Source organism: Montipora capricornis, chromosome 3 (assembly GCF_036669925.1).
Source record: "Montipora capricornis isolate CH-2021 chromosome 3, ASM3666992v2, whole genome shotgun sequence".
Taxonomy (NCBI): Eukaryota; Metazoa; Cnidaria; class Anthozoa; order Scleractinia; family Acroporidae; genus Montipora; species Montipora capricornis.
In genome coordinates this window covers 9,123,378-9,148,377 of record NC_090885.1, presented here as the reverse complement: position 1 = coordinate 9,148,377, position 25,000 = coordinate 9,123,378, and the positions used below count along the sequence as shown (strand labels likewise).

The 25,000-nt window shown below is 40.0% G+C and overlaps 1 protein-coding gene and 1 long non-coding RNA gene across 2 annotated transcripts in view; one reads left to right on the top strand and one right to left on the bottom strand.

Annotated features, from left to right (window-relative positions):
- Positions 1-10,003, bottom strand: part of LOC138042103 (uncharacterized) — a 28,626-nt gene extending 18,623 nt beyond the window's left edge. Inside the window, exons 1-2 of the long non-coding RNA XR_011130921.1 lie at positions 9,922-10,003; positions 9,302-9,366 (exon numbers count right to left, since the gene is read on the bottom strand). This is a non-coding gene — a long non-coding RNA (uncharacterized lncRNA). The remainder of the gene's footprint in view (positions 1-9,301; positions 9,367-9,921) is intronic.
- LOC138042102 (F-box/WD repeat-containing protein 7-like) overlaps positions 3,686-25,000 on the top strand; it is a 21,843-nt gene continuing 528 nt past the window's right edge. The window contains exons 1-21 of the mRNA XM_068887855.1: positions 3,686-4,015; positions 6,200-6,265; positions 7,941-8,072; positions 9,334-9,378; positions 10,449-10,543; positions 10,931-11,194; positions 11,408-11,477; positions 12,408-12,510; positions 13,692-13,774; positions 13,977-14,075; positions 15,964-16,036; positions 16,895-17,012; positions 17,182-17,244; positions 17,431-17,482; positions 17,575-17,646; positions 19,404-19,435; positions 19,910-19,991; positions 20,599-20,721; positions 23,025-23,215; positions 23,451-23,558; positions 24,275-25,000. The exon at positions 24,275-25,000 is cut by the window's right edge and continues 528 nt beyond it. Coding sequence (XP_068743956.1) covers positions 3,914-4,015; positions 6,200-6,265; positions 7,941-8,072; positions 9,334-9,378; positions 10,449-10,543; positions 10,931-11,194; positions 11,408-11,477; positions 12,408-12,510; positions 13,692-13,774; positions 13,977-14,075; positions 15,964-16,036; positions 16,895-17,012; positions 17,182-17,244; positions 17,431-17,482; positions 17,575-17,646; positions 19,404-19,435; positions 19,910-19,991; positions 20,599-20,721; positions 23,025-23,215; positions 23,451-23,558; positions 24,275-24,398 — 2,097 coding nt within the window. The 5' untranslated portion in view covers positions 3,686-3,913 and the 3' untranslated portion in view covers positions 24,399-25,000. The remainder of the gene's footprint in view (positions 4,016-6,199; positions 6,266-7,940; positions 8,073-9,333; positions 9,379-10,448; positions 10,544-10,930; positions 11,195-11,407; positions 11,478-12,407; positions 12,511-13,691; positions 13,775-13,976; positions 14,076-15,963; positions 16,037-16,894; positions 17,013-17,181; positions 17,245-17,430; positions 17,483-17,574; positions 17,647-19,403; positions 19,436-19,909; positions 19,992-20,598; positions 20,722-23,024; positions 23,216-23,450; positions 23,559-24,274) is intronic.

Sequence of the window (25,000 nt, the reverse complement as noted above, 5' to 3'; positions counted from 1 at the left end):
TATATTTCAAGTGAAATCTGCATCTTTTTTGGTTTAATATTGCAGGTTTAATAATTAAATGTTCTCCTGTGTGCACCAGTGTCTTTTGGGACTGATTTGTTTTCTGCTTTTTTTCGTTTTTGGGATAGACCCTTTGTATGAATGGCACCGACATGATTTGAATGCACTACTTCAACATCCAAAGCCTCGCATTTACATGAAAAATGGTTTGTCTAAAATGCTTTTACTCCGAGTCTTAGGATATATACGTTGTTTGCACCTCTTGAGATGCAAGAACAATGGCGAAAATTATAATTCCTGAGCAAAGAACAAAAGAAGCTAATTCACTACTCGCACAATCCCATAAGACACCTCTTTTACTCCACAAAATATTTGCATAATCATTGTTTGCAATGATAACTTGACAACGCCTTGATTTGATTTTCTCCCATGTTCGGTACTCAATCTTCGAAACTGATCCTCTCTTTTGAAATTCTGTCTCACGCCTCTGTAACTTTCGGCATTACTCGACTTATTCCACGCAGAGTATTGTGCCACAATTTTTTCCCTGTGATTTGCAATCTCGACCCCAGATAAAGCAGCGTAAGCACTGGGGTCGAGAATGTGTGATGTGACGTTCCGCCTCGAGGAAAGTGTAGGTAACCGGCGATATCTTCCTGATTTCCTTTATATCAGTAGCAGCTGTAGGTTTTGAATGTTCCGTGCCACTTGAAGTACTGTCATGGCTTCGGTCAGTCAAGCTTATCACTTGTGGTAAGAAGACACCATGGTCGGCAGTCTGACGATTTTTTGTCGGCGTTTCCGCTGTCGTCGACCATTCCGCCGGAAAGGACACTGTTTTTCTCCTTGTTTTCGCACGGATATTTCTCAAATATTCATATTGTTTGCTTAGTTCCTTCTCTTCCACTTCAATTTCCTTCATCCAATTTGTAAGAATTCTCTCCGTTTCCATTTGTTCTCTTCGCTGTCTGGCCATAATTTGTCTTGCCCATCTTTAATTAAGCGTAAAATAATCATTTTGATAGGTTTCATGCAAAGCTTTTCGAATTGATAACGGACTTGTATCTATTTCCATGCGACGGCGATCATTTTCGCTCGGTAGCCACGCAGCTCCTACAAGGTCTCACCTGATTGGAGACCACCCTTGAGGTTTAACAAAAGAACAAATAACAGAAACAATGGACCCTAGAGGATAGAGTTGCAGCCCTTTTGTTTTAGGCCTAGGGTCCATTGTTTCTGTTATTAGTTCTTTTGTTAAACCTCAAGGGTGGTCTCCAATCAGGTGAGACCTTGTAAGAGCTGCGAGGTGACCCATCATTTTCGAGCAAACTGCATGGCAAAATAGCTGTGGTTTATTGTGTTCTTATACGCAGAAAATTGCGACCACCTCGAAGGAACAGACAGTGGCGAATCTGATCCGAATTCCAAGGTGTGTCCTTTCGAAAGAAGAATACAGCTGTTTCGAGAAAGGTTGTCCAAAAGAAGAGTCAGAGCGTTCGTGACAATGACAAAAGGTAGTATGGGACAGTATTCAATATGTTGTGAACGCCCAGAATCGAAGCCGGACAGTGAAGACCTACTATGGCGAGCTATATGGATGAAAGAGTTCTTAGGAGAAAGCGTTGATGAAGTGGAAGAACACGCAGACTTATGTTGAAGCTCTCTCCCGCTATCACACGTCCAAAAAACAAAAGCGTTCATTAGCAAAAACGATGGCTCTGCACGTGCGCTACGATTTTTGGGAACATTTCTTAAACTTTGTCTGCACGACATGACATGAAATAAGCAAGGGTAAAGTTTTTAGAATCTTGTTCTCTTTGTGAATCCTAAGCATTTGTTACTAATTCATGGTCTGGATCATTTGACTGAATTTTGAAACTCACCCATATCTCAATGTCAGTAACACAGCATGAGCATGTATTTTTAGGCGGCGTTGTCAATAGCACTGCCGTCATGTTTTCGTTGACTCAAACTGACAGTTTACCATAATCCCTTTCGGCATTGTCGCGTACGCTTTTATGCTTCTTTTGGACAACCTTTCTCGAAACAGCTGTATGCTAACTCTTATACTGATTGATGTAATCTTTTACAGACTTCATTAAATAGACTGAACGACACCTTGATACGTTGCTTAGCTGTGCATAAAGAAGTTTTGCTTTTCATTTAACACTGAAAATCTTATGAATGGCTTGAAGTGTTTGTTATTGAAAAAAAAAAACAGCACGCTTCTGAAAAATATATATTAGGCGCATTAATTAACATGTTACACGGCCTTTGTCAAAGGACAATAATAGATACTTTGGTATTGAATCGAAAACGAGGCCATTAATCTACCACTTGCTGCTGGCGTCAATACGTTAAAACAGAGGGGATGAGGTTGGATAGAATATCTGCGACTTGCTCAGTATTGTTTAAATGGTCAGCCCTTTCACAGAATTGCAATAACAGGCACGAAAATAGAAAAAGAACTTTCAACAATCATTTTTTACACCAACCAAACTCAGCGAGAGACTGAGACCCACGGTAATGTAACCATGAGATTTCACTAAGAGCCCGCGAAGAGTTTATTGATTTTCCCAAGTCAGCCCGGAAGACCTTTAATTAAAAGGATCTTTTATAAATGGTGTTTGCAGTGAAATTAGGCTAATCAGATTCTTAAATGGATTCTTGTTGTTTCTTTTTTTTTTTTAGAAAAAAAACTTTTAGGAAGGTGTGGACGTGTGATCTATTGTTTATAGAATTAATTATCCAAATGAAGGCAATTTGTAACAGATATAAATGCTTTTTGCACTTGTAAGCTATACTCTATGATCTTGGATTTATTTCTACTTTACATTGTATCTGACTCGTGTAAGAACCGGCTGTACAATTTTGGCTTATAATTAGAAGAAGTGCTTACCTAAAGAGGGTTTCTACCGTAAAACTCATCCTAACAAGTTGAAAAAACCTTTAGGTTCTTTTATACGAGTTCTTTTTCCCGTTTTTAAAGTGAAAAGACCTCCAAGAATTTTAGTTCTATTCCACGAAAGTCCAGAAAGGCAGAAACCTGATGCAGCTGTATCCCGGCCAAAATTGACTGAATGCAGGAGTTGCCAGACTTGTCCTTGGATTGTAGCTAAAGCGTAGACGACGTGATGTTCTGTTCATCATAAATATGCCCGACTTCATGCTTTACGCGACTAACCGTAAGGGGCCTTGTACACTAAGACTAGCGCTTTGAAACGCTTCATTTTTCTATTGCAGCAAGTGCCCTTGCCCATATATTTTTCTCTATTTCTTCCTTGGTCCCGGTTAAAATTCGTCATTGACGACTTATAAATGAATTGAATGTTGAATGGTTCTTTGGAAAGACCGATCACAAGATTGTTAGAATTATTCAACCCTAAGCTTACAAAAATAATAAACCACTGCAAACAAAAGAAATTGCATCAAATGCAAACAAAAACAAAACGCGCACAGGACTAAATGAATATGATTTCAGCAAAAAAAAGCTGTTTTGACAAGAGTTTGGATGGTATAAAACCTGATGATCCTTCAACCAGAAATAACCATATTGTACAAAAGAAAATTACCTACTCATGAGCTCAACAGCCTGATTTTCATTGCGATTTTTATGAGTTCAGCTGGCTTCCGCCGGAAATTAAAAGGAGTGTTGCATACATTAGCATGACCAATTTGCTCGAATGGCAACAAAAAATGCTGTTGCCAACGAAGGATTTGTGACAGCGTGGAAAATATCTTCTGCATTAAAGCGCTTCGTCATTGCGTTCCTGAAGCAGTTTGACTTAAATAACGAACGTATTCGTAAATGAATGGGGTTTACGTGAAGACTGAAGTCCCAAGCCGCGTAAATGGGACTGAAGATGCAACTCAGACGCCAGTAGACAACACGAATTTCATTGCATAACTTATCATGTTGAATGGTTTTGCTAAACACAGACCGCTTAGCACAATTGAGTATGAACAACAGTTGGATTACCTTTGTCAGTGGATGGAAAAATGGAACGATCAAGTGGTAAGACAAGTCAATTTTAATTTACGAAGATGTCACTACCTATGAATGCACGCTTTCATGAACTTTCTGACGGTGTAGCGGATTCGTGCATTTTAAATTGAATATCATACGAGTGTCTGTTTACAAAAAGCTACACTTGAATTGACTTCTCCGTTTGTCCATATTCTTTTCGGAGAGCCGTTTTTCTCTTTTTTTACGATGTTTCTGTTGTGTAAAATTCGGTTTTTTTCCCTGGTCTTAATTTAAAGTTTGACATTTTTGAATCAGCTGCGTTCTAAAATGAAGTCGCTTATTCATTAAACAGCTGCAGGCAACGAGATGATAAGACAGTCTATTCTCTCTAATGTTATTTTTGTCCCCACTGACGTTTTAATCGATAATATGATGACAAGTGAAAAATAGGTTTGCAGTAATATTAATCATTACGAAAAGTTTGAGTCGACTCTGTTTAATTGCCTTATTTCATTTTCCTCCACCCAACGTTTTGTAAACAAAACGGCGCAAATTTTATTGTCAATATTGTTCACTGAAACACTGAAAAATTGAGTGGGCTTCTGTGTGGCGACAAGAAACCTGTCTTCCAATTGGTGGAGTCTCAGGCTGGTCCAGACCAGGCCAGGCCAAGAAAGAATGAAATGAAGAACCTTGAGGTCATACAGACTGATCAGGCAATGTGCTTTTTATATTAAGCATCATATTGGCCCTTTCATTATTTGATGAGCAATAAAACTTGCAAGATAGAGATAAGCCAGTTGCTTGGCGACAGGGAAAAGGATCACTGAAAAATCAGAGTGCTGAGTTGGATTCAAACCCATGACTTCTGTAACACCAGAGGATCAATGCTTTATCCATTGAGCTCCAAGAACTCTACGGTTCTGTTCAGTGGTCTGTGTACAACATGGGCTTAACAGTGTCATGGCTTCAAAATTGATGTGTTCAATAATGCAATAAATTGATGGTGAAATGAGTGAATGCAGGTGGGGTTCCTGAGAAGGCAAATTGCTAGACAGTGTTATGGAGTTTGTGGGTATATAATCTTACCTGGGACTCTAATTTTTCCACTGTCCATGGTACTGCCTATCAACTAATTTATTACCTTCTTAAGGGTACAATACACCATTCGGCATCAACAAAAGTTATTGGTGAGATAATATTATAGTTTCTACAACTTTTTAGGGACTTTTCAGCACTATATTACCTGAGCTGCAAGGACTGTAAGTCTACTATGGCCCAAATAGCAGCCCTTAAAATATATAGGAATTTGAGGGGCACCCAGAACAAAAACTGAGAGATGCCACAACACCTCAGAACTCTTTTCAAAACGAGTGTTGAGTCTTAAATGTCTCATCAAGTTGTTTTGAGATGGAGCTTATGGTTTACCATGTTATCCTTATCCACAAAGAATAGAAATCTAACCATTTGCAAATGATATCTTTACAAAGACAGCACTTCTCCTTATTTATTTAAAGACCCAAAGTCCGGCCTGAGTTTAATGAAACATTGCCTTGTTAAAAGTAAGACACTGGTTCCTGTTTTTTCACGAAAGTAAAAGAGGAATCTGTTTGGACAGGGTAATAATACCCTGGTGGGTGACCATCTGACATGTACAGTATTAATTTTGTTTTAACTCACTGATTGTCTGCTCATACATGTACATGCATGTATGATGTATCGTGCAGTGCAGGGAGTCAGGGTGGCTTAGTGGTTATCTATCGGGCCTCCCACCACTGCGAGCCAGGGTTCAATTCTGGTCTCGGCCAGCATGTGGGCTGAGTTTCAGTCGATCTCAACCTGACTCGAGGGTTCTAACCTCATCAAAATCGACTCACAGCTAATTGACATCTAGCTTTGGTGTTGTGCTCCGACATCAAACATGGACTGTATAGCGGCAGCCTGAGGTGCCTTTGTATGCTTTCAGTCGTGAGCCGCGCCCTTCGCAATTCAGTCCTGAACTGCAAGTAAGGGTGATTAGCACTAGTAATATTTATTTATTTTATTTATTTGTCATAGTGTTCTGATTGCTGAGGTATATGGCTTTTTATTGTCTCAATTAGACAGATGCAAACGGTTCATCCCTTAGAGAAGCACTTTCCACTAGCTTTGCTACCAAAGCATTTTGTGGGTGACCCAGATGTTACATCTCAAATAATTTTACATTGTAACTTACTATTCTTTTGCTTTTAGAGACGTGATTTGATAGAGTTGCTTCTTCCAAGATGTAATCAGGAACAACTCACTTTTCTTTGGACTGTGAGTTTGAAGAATTTTTTCTATTCTGAAAAGAGAGGCCCTAAGTGTTCTTACCCCTTTATTTCCTAAACTGCCTTCATTGATGAGTAAAATCATCTGGCATAAGACAGAGTAATATATATTATTAAAAACTGAACTATGCACTGTAGATATCAGATTTCTAGCATTTTCATTGGCTCGTGGGACACAGGCTATCAGTTCATATACCTGCTGTACCTAATGTGGTTAAGGTACGCGTTAGCAATTAAAGCGAGCTGAAAACATTTTTGCAGCTCTGAGGAAAAAGGGCGAACAAAATCAGTTTTGGACTGGAATTGACCGAGGCAGAAATCGATGCTTTGGAAGAATTGTTGATCCTGGAGTTTTTAATGAAACAATTATTCTACTCGGGCTAGCTGGATATAAAATTATTTTAACCAATTCAGCACTATGCGTGCCCTTGTAGAATAATTGGTAAATATTAAGTCTCACTCTGCTGCCCCAGGAGTAAATGGGATTAAATAAAATTAAAAACCTAGTTAATATTTTTTTCCTGCCAGCATTGCAACTAATACTAAAATATGCAAAACGAAGCAATAGAGGAGACTGATTCTTAACTCTAATGCAGTCTAAAAGTTTTTCAAAGAAGGTCACATTTACATGTACCTTTAATATTCTCTTTTCTTATTCATTACCGTAATTGAATACTAATAATTAATAATTATTAAATTCTCAACCTCGGATAATGCATTTCGCGTGCTCTGATTGGTTCACTCAATCTCGGTTATCAGCTCATATACCTTGGTTTGACCTCATATGGTAAATGATTGCGTTAAGCGTTGCTAAACTAAAAATCTTTTCGCCGGAATGCGAAATTACTCTTTGAATAAAGCCAAAAAGGAGAAAAAAAACTTTTTTTGTGGAAAGTTTGGATCAATTCCAACGTTTAGAAGTATGCGAAAAGGCAAGAAATGTTTTTGTGATGAGCCTGCGTCTGTCTGACAACAAGGTATTACACAACATCGCATCAGTTCTCATCAAGTTTTTTTCAATTTCGCTCGGATTTGCTCGCTTTTTTCGCTCGTATTTCGTACTTCCAAATTTTTTGGAGTTGAAGGAATTTAATAAAACAATTATTCCATTCGCGCTTGTTGGATATGAGACTGGTTATAGCCAACTCGGCGCTACGCGCCTCGTTGGCTATTTACCATCTCATATCCAACGCACGCTTATGGAATAATTGTTAATTATTTTACTATGGACAGTTTCTTAAATCACATAATGGAAATTAATCTTTTAGTCTTGAAAATGGAATGCTAAGAGGCCCAGTTTGGACTGACTGACACTCACAAATGTCATTTGTCTATAAAGTTGAGGGTAGAGTTTGCTGGCTATCTTGCAATTTATTAAAAGCTGCTGCTCTGGTGAAAATCTTGTAAGGATCCTTCACCCTTTAACGCCTAAACTGGCCATACTTAGTATTTTACTCTGTCTAACGCCAGATGATTTTATTCGTGAATGGGGAAACCCCAGGAGTCATTGGGTTAATAACCCTTTTAGCCTAAACCGGCCAAAACTGCCCAGACTTAGTATTGTACTCTGTCTAATACCAGACAATTTTACTCATCAATGGGTAACCCCCAGGAGTCAATGGGTTAAACTAATATGCTTAATATAATAATTATACTCATTTTAGGTAGTTGAACCAACATTACATAGAGACTTCATGTACAGTTCACTGAATGCTTTTCCAAGGAGCTCTTTCAGTCCAGTGTCTATACCACTTTGCAGTGAAGTTCACAAGAAACTTGGGAAGCCAAGATACCGTGTAAGTATACATGTACTTCTGAAAAAATTGAGTCTGGACAAAAAGGTCCTTGATGCTTTTAAATGACTGTCCTACATCTATTCACTTATTTTGAAAATCTGGAAGCCTTTAATATTTGACAAGGGTGAGATAGGAACTACTGTTATTACAAGATGTACATTCTTACTACACTGGCCCAAGCTTGAATGTGAAAGTTTATTGAGGATTTGTCAGTCAGTCAGTCACAAAATGCAACGAAATACTGATTAAAGAGGGACCATACAAATAACATGAGAACGTTATTCTTATCAGAAGAAGTGCTATGGATAATGTAAGATACGAAAAAAAAACACTACAAAAACTATGTGTACCCTTTAGATGTGGTGAAAAAATATGACGTGGAAACTTATTCTTCATCTAATGCAGCAGCCCCAGAACCCGAGGAATTTAAGGGAACAACTAAAGGGCATAACACAACATAAACTGGTAGATCATTAAAAAACTGATTGAATTAAAAATTAAATAAATTTAAAGCAATGGAACAGGGAGATTGACCAACATAGAATGACTTAAGTCTCCCACCAAAACTTATAAAAAATACTCCTAACAACTCTCATGATACCCTTGGAGCGGCTCCTTCTTTCTTTTAGAATATTAATTTCTGACTAATCACTTAACCGTCAGAAATTATTTTTGTTAGTTCTTACCAACATTAAAATAAGGGTTTTGTCACAATGATGTTGAACTTCATAATAACCAGAAAACTGTGATCCTGTTAATGACCACCAACTATCGCCCTATATTGTTTGCTTTTTTTCTTGAAGGTTTCAAATGGCAGGGATATCTTCTGTTCACGATGAAACTTACAGCTCTATTCTTCGAATATAGATCATCAACCCTCTAGCCGTGTGAATGATAGTTGATGATAGAGGCATTTAAAGAAGCTCTAAAACTACCTGGCTCTAATATGCAATGTTTGACTGTGACAGTGAGTCAGACAGAAATTTATATACAGTTAAAATCAATGAAAAGACTGAAGATCTTATTAGGTTGGAAGATATTAAATTAGTCTTTAGAAAATCTTAATCTTACAGTAATTGCAATCTAGCTTCCAGGATTTTAAGGATATTGTAATGTTATTACAATCTCCATATAAATTATTCTGTGCCCTGATGACTGGGCTTTAGCTCTATTTTGAAACAAAGACTGAAGTTAACTAGAAATGAATGGTCTATTTGTAAAACCTTTACCTTATTTTATATTATGTTCTTCCTTGTGTAAGGCGTGGAAGCTTCACAGAGTACAGAGTGCCATCCTGCATGATGAGGTAAAATATTAATGAAAAGACAAAACACATGCCATTGGATAAAGATTATGAAAAAATGATGATTCTTTTTACCAGCCATGTAATTTTCTTTTTATCATTTAAAGCAGGCCAGGGTGTTTTGTTACTTAGAAACAATGATGTGAAAGTCGGCTGTATTAGCAATTGTCGTTATTTATAAATTATGATATTAGCTTAAAATAATTATTATTATTTATCGTGAGTCCAGGATGCAGTCTTGTATAGGATTTTTTTGAGAGGTAAAGTTTTCTTTTGAGAAGCACTCGTGTCCAATATGATATTAGCCACGTAGAAGACACGTTTAGAGCTTCTGGGCTAACAGTACCTGTTGTTGTTTATTTTTTTAATTCTCTTTCAGTTCCTTTTTATTAAATTTTGGCCTGACATGCTTATAAGCTTAATTAGTTTACTTCAGTCATTGCATTGGACTTCAGTTTAAATACTATGATCATGTTTGGAGGAGTACATTTTAGCATCTTTTGAAGTTACTTGTAATACAAAGTATAGGATTTTAAAACGTGGTACCTTTTTTGTAATATGCTTGGATTTCCTGAAAAATGCTACAACGCAAAGTTTCTTTGAAGTGGACTAGGCTCCTTTGTTGTTCAAAAAAACACTTCATGTAAGTTGTACAATAGCATCTCGCTTTGGTTAGTTACCAATTAAATTTTGTTGGAAAATTCCGGTTGGGGTCACCGTTGGGTAATATCGACCAACCGGACGAAATTACACTTACCATTAAAATGTTCCATTCTCAAACCTTGGTTCCCAGGTCTTACTTTCTTCCATTACTCGATTTCCCTCGAAAGGTGGCCTTTGAAAGCTCCAGAATCGTTAAAAGGGTATGAATTTTTCGAAATTCCGTTCCGATGCGGAAAATGGCTGTTGCATTTGACATTTAACCGAAATTTTCGAGATTTTTAGCTGAATGGTGAGCACCTGACGTGGCCGGCCTAGAGATCCCAGAATGTGAGCGCTTTAATAAGCAAAACAAGCAAGCAGAAAGACATATTGGATTTCACCATGCTAACAGATCTTTTTTTCGCGAACAGGAGGAGGTTAAGGCGTGGACGTCTGAAGCTGTTTTGCCCGTCGTAAAATCGCCTTCTCGTGCGTCACCCACTGGACAGATCATCGTAAGAACACCGTAAGTTGTGTGTACTGATCGCAGATTTAAGCGTGAACTAAGGTTGGAAAACTCACTAGACAAAATGCTCTATTAAATTGTTATTTAGTATGTCCGATCAAAAAGAAAGAAAAAGCAAAAGAAATGGAACAGTCGGAGAATCAGATATACTGACGAATTGCAGATGTAATTTTTGGTTTAAGCTCTGAATGTAAGATCTACGAAATTCATTCGCGCATTCTTTGTCTATGAGTGGGGAAAAAGACTTCTGAGTCTTGAGCTTGTAAGCTTAAGTACACGGCGTTCTTATCACAACCCCGGAGTTATTTCTTATTTCATACTGGTATGGTCTGCAAGTCTGCAATAAAGGAACGAATCTTTTTTGCGTGTCTTTGCTATCTTAAACAGATCGCCTGACAGAGCAGACTCCAGAGGCTCCTGGAAATCAAAGGCCACTTATTTTGGGGTCAAGTTGCCGGGCATTTCACCTGTGACCGCTCAAAACAGAACTCTGTCAAGATTTCCCGCCAGCCGTTCAGCCCCTCCCGGTGGGCCGACCAAAACGTATTGCCAGCGTGCTGTGCGGCGCCACATGCAAAATGAATACAAAAAAGACTTGGTCAGGAACCTCTCGCCGAACGATGGCGGGAAAACAGACGACTTGAAAACGTGGTAAGTGCGCATGACGTCACAAAGAAACCGCAGCCTTGTTGAACTAACCTTCCTAACTTGTTTTGGTTATAGAACATGTCCGGTAAACACGTGACTGAATTGGCTCTATAGGATAAAGATTATGTAATTTACAGCTGTTTTCACTGAACAGCAGTTTCTGTAAACTGACGAATTATGTTCTGATGCTATTTTTTTCTTGTGTTTCGTATTCAGGCAAAGATTATACAAGTCAAGGTCGTGCCCCGATGTGTCCTACTCTAAAGCATGCGGCTATCGGAAGCATGTAAGTCTGATTTCTTTTGCGTCCTCCTTTGACGACCGTTTCTGTCGTGAAAGGAACTTAAGTTGTAGATGCGCCTCCACTTTTAAAAAACAATTAGAAGTGCACCGTTAAGTCAAGCATTTTCCGCCTATTCCAGTAAATAAGGTAAGTTCAGTTTGGGGTTAGTGTTGTTTTTAGGTTAGGGTAAAGACAGCTGTTTATCTTGAGATTAAAGGCTAAGGCCGCCGCAAACTAGGCGATTTTTTTTTTCGTAGAACTGCATAGGGGTTAAAATTTGTCGAGTCATCAGCTTGCCGCACACTAGCCGATTTTTTGTCGCAACTGACCGCGTAGATGCTTGGTGCCGACTCATCCAAAAGCAAGATTGCGCCATGTTGGAAAAAGCGCTTGCTTACGTGACTCTCATAACGCTTCCTAATTGGTCGTGGCGCGTGCGAGCCCCCACAAATTGTCTTGGTCCACCGCACACTAGCCGACATGGCCCGACAAGACATTTTGAGATCCAACCTCGTTCCCAGCCCTGGCTTTTCACCGCCGAGAGTAAGACGTCCGTCGCCCGACGAAAAATCGGCTAGTGTGCGGCAGCCTTTTAATAAACTTTGTGGCGTTTATTTAAGTTAGGAAGGGGAGCAAAGGAACTCATGTAACGCTTTTCGAGATGGCGTTCATCTCTTGACGTGCATCATTCTGGAAATACTTGAAGATTGAAAAAGAACCTGTCTGATCGCAGGTTAAGGAAAGAGTATGCGACCAACTTCGACTATCGTGTTCTCTTTTCATCTCGTCCCCTTAGTCGAGATACCGTGGAAGCAAAAGTGGTATTTTAAGTGATGTGCGACTTCCAGTAGTCTACAGTCAGCCCTTGACTGCAATGCCCTATAATACATAGTACAGCGCATTAATTTCTTTTACATCTAACTCGCTTTTCAGATGCGCTCAAGAACTGAACAGAGTCATAACACTGCTTTGTGTCCAACTTCATTACCTGAGAATGTGCGGTGTCTTGTTCATTGGTTTGAGCAGCAGTGGAGTGGTGAGCGATTTGCACTTTGCTAAATAAATCGGATGTCGCATGTCCGTACACGTTACTCTGCTGAAGTTACTGTGCCTACGAATGGAAGCAAGCGTGCTAATGCAATCTGTGCGTTTCTGATAGGAATGACGATTAATTAGTTCGCATTACAACGACATGATTAGGTAATAAAATTTTTTCGAAGTCACCACCTGCCTCTCTGTGGCATTTGCAAGAAATATGAATAAATAAATTTTAAAACTTGAAGATCTGCTGTACGACGCGGTTGTCAACGAGAACGCCACAAAACGACAATAATAGCGACCTTCAGACCAGAGTACGACAACGACAACGAGTACAAGTTCTCAGTTCTAAGCACGCGTCACGCGCACGCGTTCTGAGCACGCGTTCTTTAAAGGTAATGCGCGTGCCCGAGGCAGAAAACTTGTACTCGTAGTCGTTCTCGTACTTCGATCTGAAGGTTTTACAAGGGCGACGGCTACGGCTACGGCAACGACGACATCACAAAAATGTGGTTGAAAAAGGGAAAATGGTCGCGCTTCACGTGCGGCACGAATTTCGTGTACATTTCTTTGCCGTAGTGCACAAAACAACACCGTCAAAAAAAGCAAATTTTTGGTTTTTGAGGTTTTTTGTTCCGCAACAATGTTGCGTTGCAAGTTGAGATTGTTTGTTGCGTGTATTATCACCTTCTTGCGCACGTCAATGCGTGACATTTCCGAAAAGGCCTGGGTCCACAGCTATCCTATGATGACACACGTTTTCACATTCCATTCTTGTGGAAAATGTTTACGCTTTAGCGGAAAAACCTTAAATAACAATGACCACAACCAGGTTTTCTGAGCCCGCGAGACTGAGCACCCCCAGCAAACCATTGTTTTAACGAAAACCGCTGGTCAGCAACCTTGGTTTTGGTCATTGCTGTCTAAGGTCTTCCCCTTTAGCGGCATGCTTTGTTGATGCATGGCGTGTGAGTGGCATGAGCGAAAAAAATGCGCAGTAGCAATGGGCGCGAACGTCCTTAAGTTTTTCAAATTCCATCTTTGTCTTCATGTTTAAGTTTTCTTATGTTAGTACGGGTAAAAGCTGTTGTTGCTATTATTCTTTATTAACTCTGTTCATCCATGGAAAACAAATCCGACGATTTTAAATTGATTCTGCTTATTTCTGCTTTATTGCAGGGTGGCAGAAAAACGAATTTCTTCAACTATTCTTGCGAGAGCTAGAGCCAAGCGAACTGTACTTCCTCTCTGGACTTCTGGCTGTAAGTTGCCGACACTCATTCGCCCTACTCTAATAGGTCTAGAAACTGGTCAGTTTTGTGGTTGAGAATAATTAAAAGATTATTTGTCTGAAGTATATTCATTTAATTTTTGGAGTTTTATGTTTGTGGTGGCGATTGTTTTGTTTTCAAATGATTTTGAAGTGAATTAAGAACCTACCTTAATGTATTCCTTGCTTTTCAGGTCAAACAGTATCGAGACTTTATTTCGCTTCTTCCTGAGTCACTAGCTCTCCATATTCTATCTTTTCTTGTTCCCAAGGAACTGCTTCTTGTTTGCCAGGTATGACCAACTGAATAATTGGCAAATACAAATACAAATACAAATACAAAGACAAATGAACGAACAAGTACTGGAGGACAGACAAACGAGGCCAATACGAGATCTAATAGTTTTGTTATCCAGCATGGCGGCAATTACGTAACGTGCAACCACCTGTAGAAAAGATTTTTTTTTTACTTTTAATTTGTTTCACAAACCGATGAAGACGTCGCGTGGTCATGAAAACGGACATTTTCGTAATCGTGACCATTTTGCAATAGTTCCATTCTGCTCGCGTTGTACTCGGATGTTGGCGAAATATACCAGAACATGGCTTGGTAGGAACGCTGCTTAATTCAGGATGTTTTTTACTCACGTGTCTTCACAACTTCGAATGTGATAACTTGAAGAAGGCGGGAGAGAATGCACTGAAATGAATGTTGCAAGTTCAGCGCGCCTTTTTCTCTTACCGAATTCTTACCAAACAAATTTACGCCGTCGTTGTTGCCAAAGTGGGGAAGATTCAAAGAGGAAGGCTATAAACCAAAACGTCAAACGCCTGCATATTTAATGAGGAAAAATAATAGATTTGTACGCTCTGCACGCGTGGTTTATATTTTCTCAGCCGTCGCCAGCACAGAACAACCTTTACGTGAATTCACTTAATATGTAAACGTCAGTTGGTTACGATCAATTTTTTCTCTGCTCAGCTAAGCGCCTTTCATACCCATCCGCGCTTCTTGGTGGGCGACAATATTTGTTCGCGTTTTCGTGAAACGGCAAAGGGCAGGCTGCTGCTCATCTGAAAGAACAAGAAACTTGATATCGGATGAGGACAATAAACCATAAGCCCCGTCTCACATTACTTGTGTGCGACGTTAAAGAACTCACACGCTGTCCGAGAAGAGCCTGGGACGTAGTCCCCGGTGTGGTGGTCTCAGGCGTTCTGTTCTGGTGGCACCTGTGAATTAGACGTACTTGATATTCAGTTAAGATTGTAAAGTTCCCGGCTGCCATTTGCGCCATAAAGCAGTATGGAAAAGTCCTCTAGAAAAGTGTCATTCATTCCTTCATTCATTCGTTCGTTCGTTCGTTCGTTCGGCGTTCCTTCGGCGTTCGTTCCCTCCTTCCCTTCCTCTCTCCTTACTTCCTTTCTTCCTTCCTTCCTTCCATCTTTCCCTCCCTCCCTCCTTCCATCCACCCTTCCTTCCTTCCCTCCCTCCCTCCTTCCATCCATCCTTCCTTCCTTCCCTCCCTCCCTCCTTCCATCCATTCTTCCTTCCCTCCCTCCCTCGCTCCCTCCTTCCTTCCTTCCTTCCTTCAACTATAGCTAACAGAGAGAAAGCGAGCCACAAAATAACAAAGTATTTTTAGCAAAACGCAAATTTCCGCCTGGCGTTTGCCGTAAACGCGATGCTAAATATCTCTACCGTTTTCTGAATTAAAAGGGGTGAGATAGTCGCAGAGGGATTCCAGTGACGTGGATTTGTGTTTTAAGATAATATGGTCGTTGGTCGGCGAGTAGCTTTGCACGCTCTGTCGCTCGGGTTTTTTTTTTTTTTTTCATTCCCTGCCGTCTTCTCAGCCCCTATGGAAAATAAGGAAATTTGGCCCATGGCACTTAAAGCGGTTTTCCATCGACTGTCGAAAGTAACCTCGAGATAACTCTGGTCTCTCACTATTTCGCTTGGTGATTGGCTTGAAAACGCGCTCATATTCTCAACCAATCAGGACTCAACAGAACTTCACATCTTTCCCGCGCTAAGCGTCGGCTGCGTATATCTTTTTTGCGTCGTGATTGGTTCATTTCATTGTCTCCTGTTGTTGTGATAGAACAAAGTATAACTTTCTTGGTTTGGTTTTATGGCGTTTAATAAAAAACTGCTTTAATATCCGCGTTTTGTTTTAGGTGAGTAAAACATGGCGGCGTCTCGCGTCCAGGGATGAGCTTTGGCAGTCAAAATGTCAAGAAACATATGTGGGTAAGTGAATCACGCGGAAGAAAAGTTTGGCATACTTTTTTCAGTCATGCTCGCAAATGATCTACCTGGATTTGTAAAATTGATCTCGAGGTCGCTGTCTACAGTTTACAGTCAACAATTTACGGTACCGAGTAAAAAATCGTGTGCGTACTACTTTTAAAGGGACAGCAACAAACTCAACATTTATGTATCAGTATTCATACTATAAAGACGCATTTAAACGCACTCTCAAGGGCTAAAATGCAAAGGGGCAAAAATTTGTCAGGACAAAAACAGACACAGATTAAGAAAACTGCCATTTTCATATCCTTCTTCTTTTGTGTACAATGCGCTTGCGCTTATTCTTGCTTAACAATTTCCTTTCATTTGCATAGAGCTGAGGTAGCCAGCACAGAGCCAAACAAGGGAGAAAATCACGAAAAATCAATCTCATTATCTGTGTTGCTTGGTTCACTTATGAGTCTCTCGAGTAAATATCCTTTCGCCACATTGTTTGCATTGCTAGTGCAAAAAGGCAAGGCAACGGTCGCTCGCCAGGCGCAAGGGCTTACACAACCAGAGGGGCTTATCCCGGTTTCAAGTAGCGTGAAGCACCAGACGGAATTCCTTCCCCCACCCCTTGGACGGTATTAAGTCCAAGGGTTACCCCCAGGAGAATGCCGCCATTTCCCATTTATACACCTGGATAAAGAAAGACAATCTGGTGCAAGTTTCTTGTATGAAAAAAAACACCACCATCAATGAGCTAAGCCTCGAACCAGTGACCCTAAAGTCGTGCGTTATGCGCGCTGACCATGCACCACAATGCCTTCACTTAGCGTCGCGTGCGTGAGTTTTTTTTTTTTTTTTTTTTTCAAGGTGTTCCACTTTTCGTACCAGCAGTGTGGAAGGAAATATTCAGAGAAAATCTGAACTTGAAGCGTAATTGGGCAAATGGCCGATGCAGAGTAACGGATATGGTCGGCCACAAAAACAAGTAAGTACAAAATATTCAGTCGCAGCGAAATGACGTGTTGAGAAACTTTCTTTATGAAGTTAATCGTTGATGAAGACTGAAAAACTCTCTGGAGAAATTCTGCGGCGAGAGGAACAGAATGAGATTTCATTTTTTCGCTTTTCTTTCTTTTTTTTTTACATTTCTGTAGCGTTCTTTCCGTTTGTGGTTACAAGAACAACATTGCTACAGGAAGCTTGGACCGGACTGTAAAGTAAGCAAACAAGCCAGTCTCTTTTCAGTAGCTATCATTGCTTGTCTTTATAATCTTCTTCATGAGCCGAATAAATGGCTCATTTGCTTTTTTCCTGCTTTCTTTTTCTTTTTGTTTTTTTCGCGTTTTAGTCTAGAGCATGAGCTTAAATTGCCTCCCTTTTTAATCAGTTCCGTTTCATTTCAGAGTTTGGGATGCGAATTCTGGAACATTACTCCAGACTTTCACAGGACACTCGGTAGGAATATTTACGCGCTAGTTGTGACTTACATGAGCGTTACTCAAAGTTTCCAATGACTTCGTCCTCACTCACGTCTGTCATTTTTTCAGCGCGGAATTTGGGGTGTTCGCTTTCTGTCAAGGTCAATTGTAATAAGTGGATCGTACGACAAAACAATAAGAGTGAGTATTTTTCATTGTTTTAAGCAATTTTGTCGAGAAGCCCTGTTGCTTTCCAGACGCGGTGATTGGAGAACTAATAATACATGATACAACAGAAACAATGCACCTACGTAGCTAAAGAGCATAGGGACCATTGAAAATTAAATAGCAGTCTGGAATAGCTTCAGGATTACGCATGGCATTTTGTCAGATGACTGTGGCTTTCTTCTCGTACTGGAAATACATTGTGCAATGACAGGTTCAGAGATACATCTGTACGTTTTAAGTGATAGAGAATTAATTATGTTTAATATATTTTAACTGCGGTGATGTAACATAAGGGTGTGTTCGATTGACCAATAGGAATAGGAACATATGGAATACATCGTGTTTCCGGAGATTCACATTAAAATTGTCAAAACCTGCTAAATTGCTATTTTAGACATATCTTTATTATCCGACCTCGTTGCGTCAAATGCCAGAAATACCGTTTTAAATCATCACTCCACGTGTTCTTAGGGTCAATCGAACGCACCCTAAGGCCCGTTTCAAAAGTCGAACTTTACATGTGTCCAATCTAATGCAAATGAGAAAAATCTATTGTTTTCGCTAATTTGCATTAGATTCGGCACATGTTAAGTTCGACGTTTGAAACGGGCCTAAGTGAAAGTGATCATCGCATTTAATGTCAAAACTTGAACCATTGCAAAGAAGCCTGGGAAAATCCAGTACTATCTGAACTATCAAGCCAACTGGCCATGGGAGCTGGTCACTTCAGCAAGTCCGTATCCTATCACGTCATAAGTGAAGCTCGCATTATACCCCGTAATAGATGATCCGAAACTACATAACCTTGAAATGAAACCGATGTTAGTGAAACGGAAACGCAGACTAGTAGTAGTGAAAGTTCGCCTTGTTACTGAAGATATCATGAAGTTTTCGCAATGACAACGGCAACGTGAACTACAACATCACTTCAAAATATAACCTCGCGCTATCGTAAGTATTTCGCAATTATTCCATCTTGTTCACCTTGAACAACAGGGGCGAACTATGATATAACTGATTTTATAGGAACGGTTCTAAAGTGAAGATAAAAAGTAAACGGTTTCCTGTTGTATGCTCATCACGTTATAGTCAAAACCAGAAATTTGAGGTTGACTAGCAATAGAGTTATTTTCATAGAGTTATGACATTAGAGTTAGAGTTAAGTTTCCGAAATCCTGAATTCAAGATTTTGGAAGGCCTAAATCCTGAATTCAGAAATACAGAAAGTATCCTAAACATGCATAAAAGCTAACCTTATGCCTAAGGTTAGCTTTTATGCATGTTGGCTGAGGACTTTGGAAACTTAATAACTCTAACTCTACGACATAACTCTATGAAAATAACTAAAAGAATAGCTGTCCCCCTGAAATTTTAATGATTTACGTTGTTTTGTGGACTACGGCAAACAAATGCACTGAAATGCGTGCTGCACGTGCAGCACGATTATTTTTCTTTCCTTAGCCAATGATATTCTTGCTTTGTGGCGTTGTCGTTATCCTTTACTTAAACACGATACAGCGGAATCCATGGAAGGGGGGTGGGGTGGGTTTTGTTGTAGTACCAGAGACTTTTGTCCCCTAAATTATAGTTTTGATCGAAGTATCTTTCATGAGTCTTTTGTTTGTGTTACTGAGGTTAGTTTTCTAGGGATAATTCACTGAATTGTAATTCAATTAACAGTAGCATTGAACAACTAAAAACTTACTCTAAACTTTGTTTTCTTGATAAAGCTCTGGAGTCTGCGGACAAAAACCTGTGTAAGGTAAGTTATTTTGTCAGGACAGTCACATTTTTATGGCCTGTGAATACTGTACATGTGTTTTTTGCAGGTAAAAGTATTCTGAGTGTGTGGGGATTTAGTGGAATTCGAGTTAATGTAAATAAAAAAAGATGATAGACTTTATGACAAATTTCTAAAGGTTTATCTTTTATCTAGAATCGGGAGTGTCGCGAAAGCGCATTCCCAATCACCATATTGTTAAACTTACCTTTTTTCTGTCGTTTCTCGCGCATTTAGAGTGAGTTTCAATCGAGTGTCGTAAAACCAAAACCAAAGTAATCACTTTGGCCAATCAAACAGGACGGGGACAATCCAGTAAACCAATCAAAACTCGAAGTAATTACACGTAGCCGACTCACACTTCTGATTGGTTGAAAAAGTGGCGTGAGAACTTTGTACCAATCACTGCGTGAAGTAATGCAAAACCAAAGCAATTTGCTAACATTTTTCTTGCAGAATACTTATGGGACACGAAGGTCCGGTATGGGCGATCGAGCGTAAAGGAGATATTCTTATCAGTGGATCCAGCGACAAAACGGTCAGTGCGTGGTAACGAAAAAACGACCTGATGTTCAAGTGCGGAGTGCTCACAAATAATCTTCCAGTTACTTGGCAACCGGCAAAGCGCCCTGTGCCTGCCTGGAACTCTTATGTCAATTTCCAGTTTTTCATTTGTCCGTTGCTAAGCAATTAGTATCATCTTTCTCAAGGGGTTGTCGCTGTAACATTACACAGTAATTTTTTTTATAGAAGTGCGTTCTTTCAACGACTTTATCTCCGGTAATACATCATCATCTTTCAGCTGCCGAGAAAGCGACTACAGTTTCTCGCAAGTGCGCCATTGCACAATGTGCAAGACTGTAACCTAGGGCTCTTCTAGAGTTTTCTGTAAAGTTTAGTATGAAGTTGTAAAGAAATTGAACAGATGTTACTTATTTTTATTTCAAAATACACCCAAGCAATGAATATAGTCCACTTTGCCGTGGCAAGGAAATTTTTGTATTGACGGTGTTTTTTTCCCGATTGTGTGGTCCTCCCATCCTTTTTTTTTTTTAATGTTACGTGCAGGCAGTTACACGAGGTAAATACTTGAAAAGGATTAAATGTGAGAGTACTTTTGACTTTTTATAACTCTCATAATTCAGGCTAAACTATGGAACATTCGCCAATGCAAACTCCTCTTCTCGCTGATGGGCCACAATGGCTGTGTGTTCTGCGTTGATTTGGATGACACTTGCAAAAGAGCGTTCACTGGATCTGGAGATAGGGTGAGAATAAGAATAATCCATGTAGAATGTTTATCTTTGGACTATGTCGTTAATACTGTCTTCACTGGTTGTGTTGTGATTGGCCAGAATTCTAACATGCGTCACTGGGGAGCTTATAAGTAAGTACACGACATTCTTGAACGACGGACGGTATCCAGTTGTAAAATTTTGATTTCTGGTCATCCGTTGTGATGTTGTGTCATGAGCTGACGCTAGCAGCTTCAGTACTGCTTGTGTGGCTCACGCGTTCTCACCACTCAGCTGAAAATCTTTTGGAGCCTCCTTGACTGTGTTAAAATTATGGGAGAGACTACTGTCATGGGATCATTCCTGACACGCGAAATGTGCACTTACTGTTGCCGTCCTTGACTCAAGAACAGGGACCGTAAGGAAGGACGACGACGACGGCTACGAGAACGCCACATAACAATGGGTCTAATTAGCAAAAACAATAGTTCTGCACGCCCTGCACGTGCATTTTACATTTGATACATTCCATTGTCGTTCTTGTCTTGACAACGACGTGAAATGATCAAAGTTGAGGTCATGTGGAGGAAGAGAGCACCTGACGATGAATTTTCAATTTTCTCTCTAAATATCCTCACCGTTCTCGCCAATTTTAATCTTGGAATGTGGACTCACATTTTCTAAGCCAAGCGACTTGGAGTAATCGCAAAATTATTACTGTAACGGGAAATAATATTTTTAGACAGCTTTTAGCTCCCTTATGAAACGATTGTGACTTCGGCAACAACATTGCCACAAAACAGTAATATTATTGGCTTTAGAGCGGTTTTCGAATGAGTGTCGTAAAACCAAAACCAAAGTAATTACTTTGGCCAATCAAAAAGGACGGAGACAATCCAGTAAACCAATCAAAACTCGAAGTAATTACACGTAGCCGTCACAAAGCGCGGGAAAATGTGCACGCGCGAGCCACAATTGGTTTTGGTTCACTTCTGATTGGTACGGTTGAAAAAGAGGGGCGAGAACTTTGAACCAGTCACTGAGTGAAGTAATCATAAACCAAAGTAATTAACTAATTGCTTTCGATACTCAATTGAAAACCGCTCTACAAGTAAAAATAAATTAAATCATGCCGTACGTGCGGCACGTTTTTTAGCACATTTTTTCTTGGGCGTGATCTGCAAAAGAAAAAACGTGAATTAACTAAATTTTGACCGGACAACGACACGAGCATACACCAGTGAATCTTTCATTCTTTATCTTTACCGAAAAACTATTGGTACGGACCAGACTATAGGATAAGTAATGGACTGGTGTAATTCCGAAATACTTAAGATAGCGTCAAGTTCTATTTTGAATTGAGGTATTTATCCGGGTACATCGTTTCCTCCCCCCTCCCCCCCCCCCCCCTCCTTTCCTCAAACCAATCTGCGATATGAGATTTCCGCCCAATGTCCCCCAGCTAGCGCCCCATTGCTAAATACATTTGACACTTATAATAAATAACGTTCATTATTAAACTTCATTAGTAAATACGGAATGTTTGAAATTCAAGGTTACTTTTGGATGTTATTAGAAACGAAAATCAGTTTCGCTAAAAGTGCCCGACTAAATCACGTTAACCATTGGAGGGCGACAGCATAGTTTAATCAATGCACCCAAAGTGTAGTGCAGACGTTTTGGGAAACATTAAGTTTTTTTTTTTAAATCTAAAAATTACTCAGCTAAAATTCACATATCCCATGGACGGACCAACTCACACCTTTATTTCCCCTTGTTGTTTATTTCATCCTCTCTTTCAGATCCCTTAACTTACGCTTCCTAACCACTTGACTTATCGCTACCTCGAGTCCACTCTTCCACCACCTTCCGTTGCTGCCAACGCTCCCCACTTGTGTTAATATTTTGGTTGCTCCGTCGTCTAATTTCCTCAGTTAGACAATGTTTGAGCTCTATGAGGCCGGGTTATCTTGACCGAATCAACACTGATTGGCCGGAAGGGGGATGTGAAAAGTACGGCCTTTTCAACTACATCTCCAAACGATAAGACATTCTAGTCTTCTCGGATATAGATGATAATGATAAACGGAAGACCTCGCCACTCTTCCTCAGTGAGGCGTTCAAGTAACCACACACACAAGTGGAAAAGAGTTTAAAATGAGTATTAGGTGAAACTACTGGCGGAAATACAGGCGACCTTCTAATCGAACAATTTCAAAGTTTCAGGGAAATAAAAGTACTTTGCTCTTTTCAAATGTCAAATTCTTGAAGATTTACCTGTAGGGTATATCTTGTTCTCTCGGAGCATAAGTTAAATTGCATTTTGTGTCTTTCAGACTGTGAGAGTGTGGGATGTATCATCAGGGATGTGTCTGTCATCCTTCAATGTCGGACAGTCGACCGATTCCACAGTAACCACAGTGAGCTTTGATCAGGGTCATCTGGCAGTGGGATCGGGGACGATAGTGTCGCTGTGGAATCTGGAAACCGGTGACTGTGTTCATGAGTTTAGTGGGCACAAGAACAGGTACAGCTGTCGTAATGGACCTTATTGGCATTGAGCCTGCAGGCACATTTTCTTTTGTTTCAAACTACATGCAAAAGAGGCTTAAGGGTCTATTCAATACAAAATGCCCCTTAGCCTCGTGTATGTGGAAAAACCGCTGATAACTCCGATAAGGGCTATTACTGCGCTTGAATTTGAAGAAATTCTGAAATAGAAGATTTCCCTTATACCACTTTCAATTTTTTTTTCGTTTTAGGGTGGAGTCTGTTAAACTAAAGTTTCTGATGGTAAACGGCAAAAAAGAAGCAGGCTTAATAGTGAGTTCAGGCAAAGATGGGCTGATAAAATACTGGGACATAGAACAGTGAGTTGTTTTCTTGATCTGTTAATCGCTTGCAAGAGAGTCTATCCGCCTGGCTAATTGACTGTTTGACTTACTGACTGAACGACCTGATCGATATCGATCTAGTGATTGATTGATTTATTGATTGATAATAATAACTTTGATATTTACCCAGGAAGCTCCACTTACCCGAAAGTGGTTTTCAGGGAGGTCCTGTATCCGCCGATGGAATTGGAATTTAGAGATGTTGGTTTTTGAGGAGAGGGGAAAACCGTCGAACATATAGAAAAAAATCTCAGGGCAGAGGAAAGAAGCAGCAACAAACTTGACTCACATATGGCCACGAGTCCGGAATCAAACCCGGGCCACATTGGTGGGAGGCGATTCCTGTAACCACCACGCCATCTCTGTTCCCCATTGGTTGATTGGTTCATTGACTGATTGATTGATCGTTTGATTGGTTTATTGGCTGGCTAACTGGCTGACTGGCTGATTGACTGAGTGGTCTATTGATCTATTCATAAACTGATTGATTGAATGATTGGTCGTTTGATTGTCTGATTGATTGATTGATTGATTGATTGATTGATTGATTGATTGATTGACTGACTGAATGACTGACTGACCGATCGACCTGTTGATCGATACCGATTGATTGATCGTTTGATTGACTTTTTGATTGATTGATTATCCCCCACTGTGTCAGCCTGACGGCTGTTTGATTTTCTCTTTCACAGGGCAACATGTATTCAGACCTTACGAGGGCACCGAGATAACGTCAATAGCATTCACGTAGATTCAACAAGAATCATCAGCGTGTCCTTTGATCACAGAGTCCGAGCGTGGGATTTTAACACTTGATCCTGTTACATGCGTACACTCGCTACACTGAATTATTTCACGGGACTAACGATGAAACGAGAGGCGTCGCTGTATGTTTGCAGAGCTCTGTCTCTCATCACTAACGTGTTCCTTTATCACATCGTGAGGATATCAAGACTGAGAATACCTCGGAGAATTTAGTTACGTCTGACTCACTGATAGATTTGTGACATTTAAATACCATTTTTTACTATTATGTATTTATTATAGCCATATATATTGCTACTACTATTAGTATTACCAGGAGCCCATCTGGAGCGTGCAACTTTCATACAGCGTCTGTGAAACGGCGTTTTCACAAGTAGGTTTATTTTTAGACTAGCCCTTCCCGCGAATTAGGTCAAAAAACAAAGGCAGTTCCGGTTCGGTGACCCTATGACGTCAGCTTAATTTCTTGTAATTGGTCATCGGGCTCCTGTGGGAGTCTCATTCGCGGGAAATTCAATCTAAAAATAAATCGGTCTGTGAAAACGCCGTTACACACGAACACAGTAGAGTTGTAGGCTCCGGGTCATGGGTTCTTGGTATTACTATGTAAATTGCTTCTGACTCCTCTTGTAATTTAGCGACATGCCAGTAAA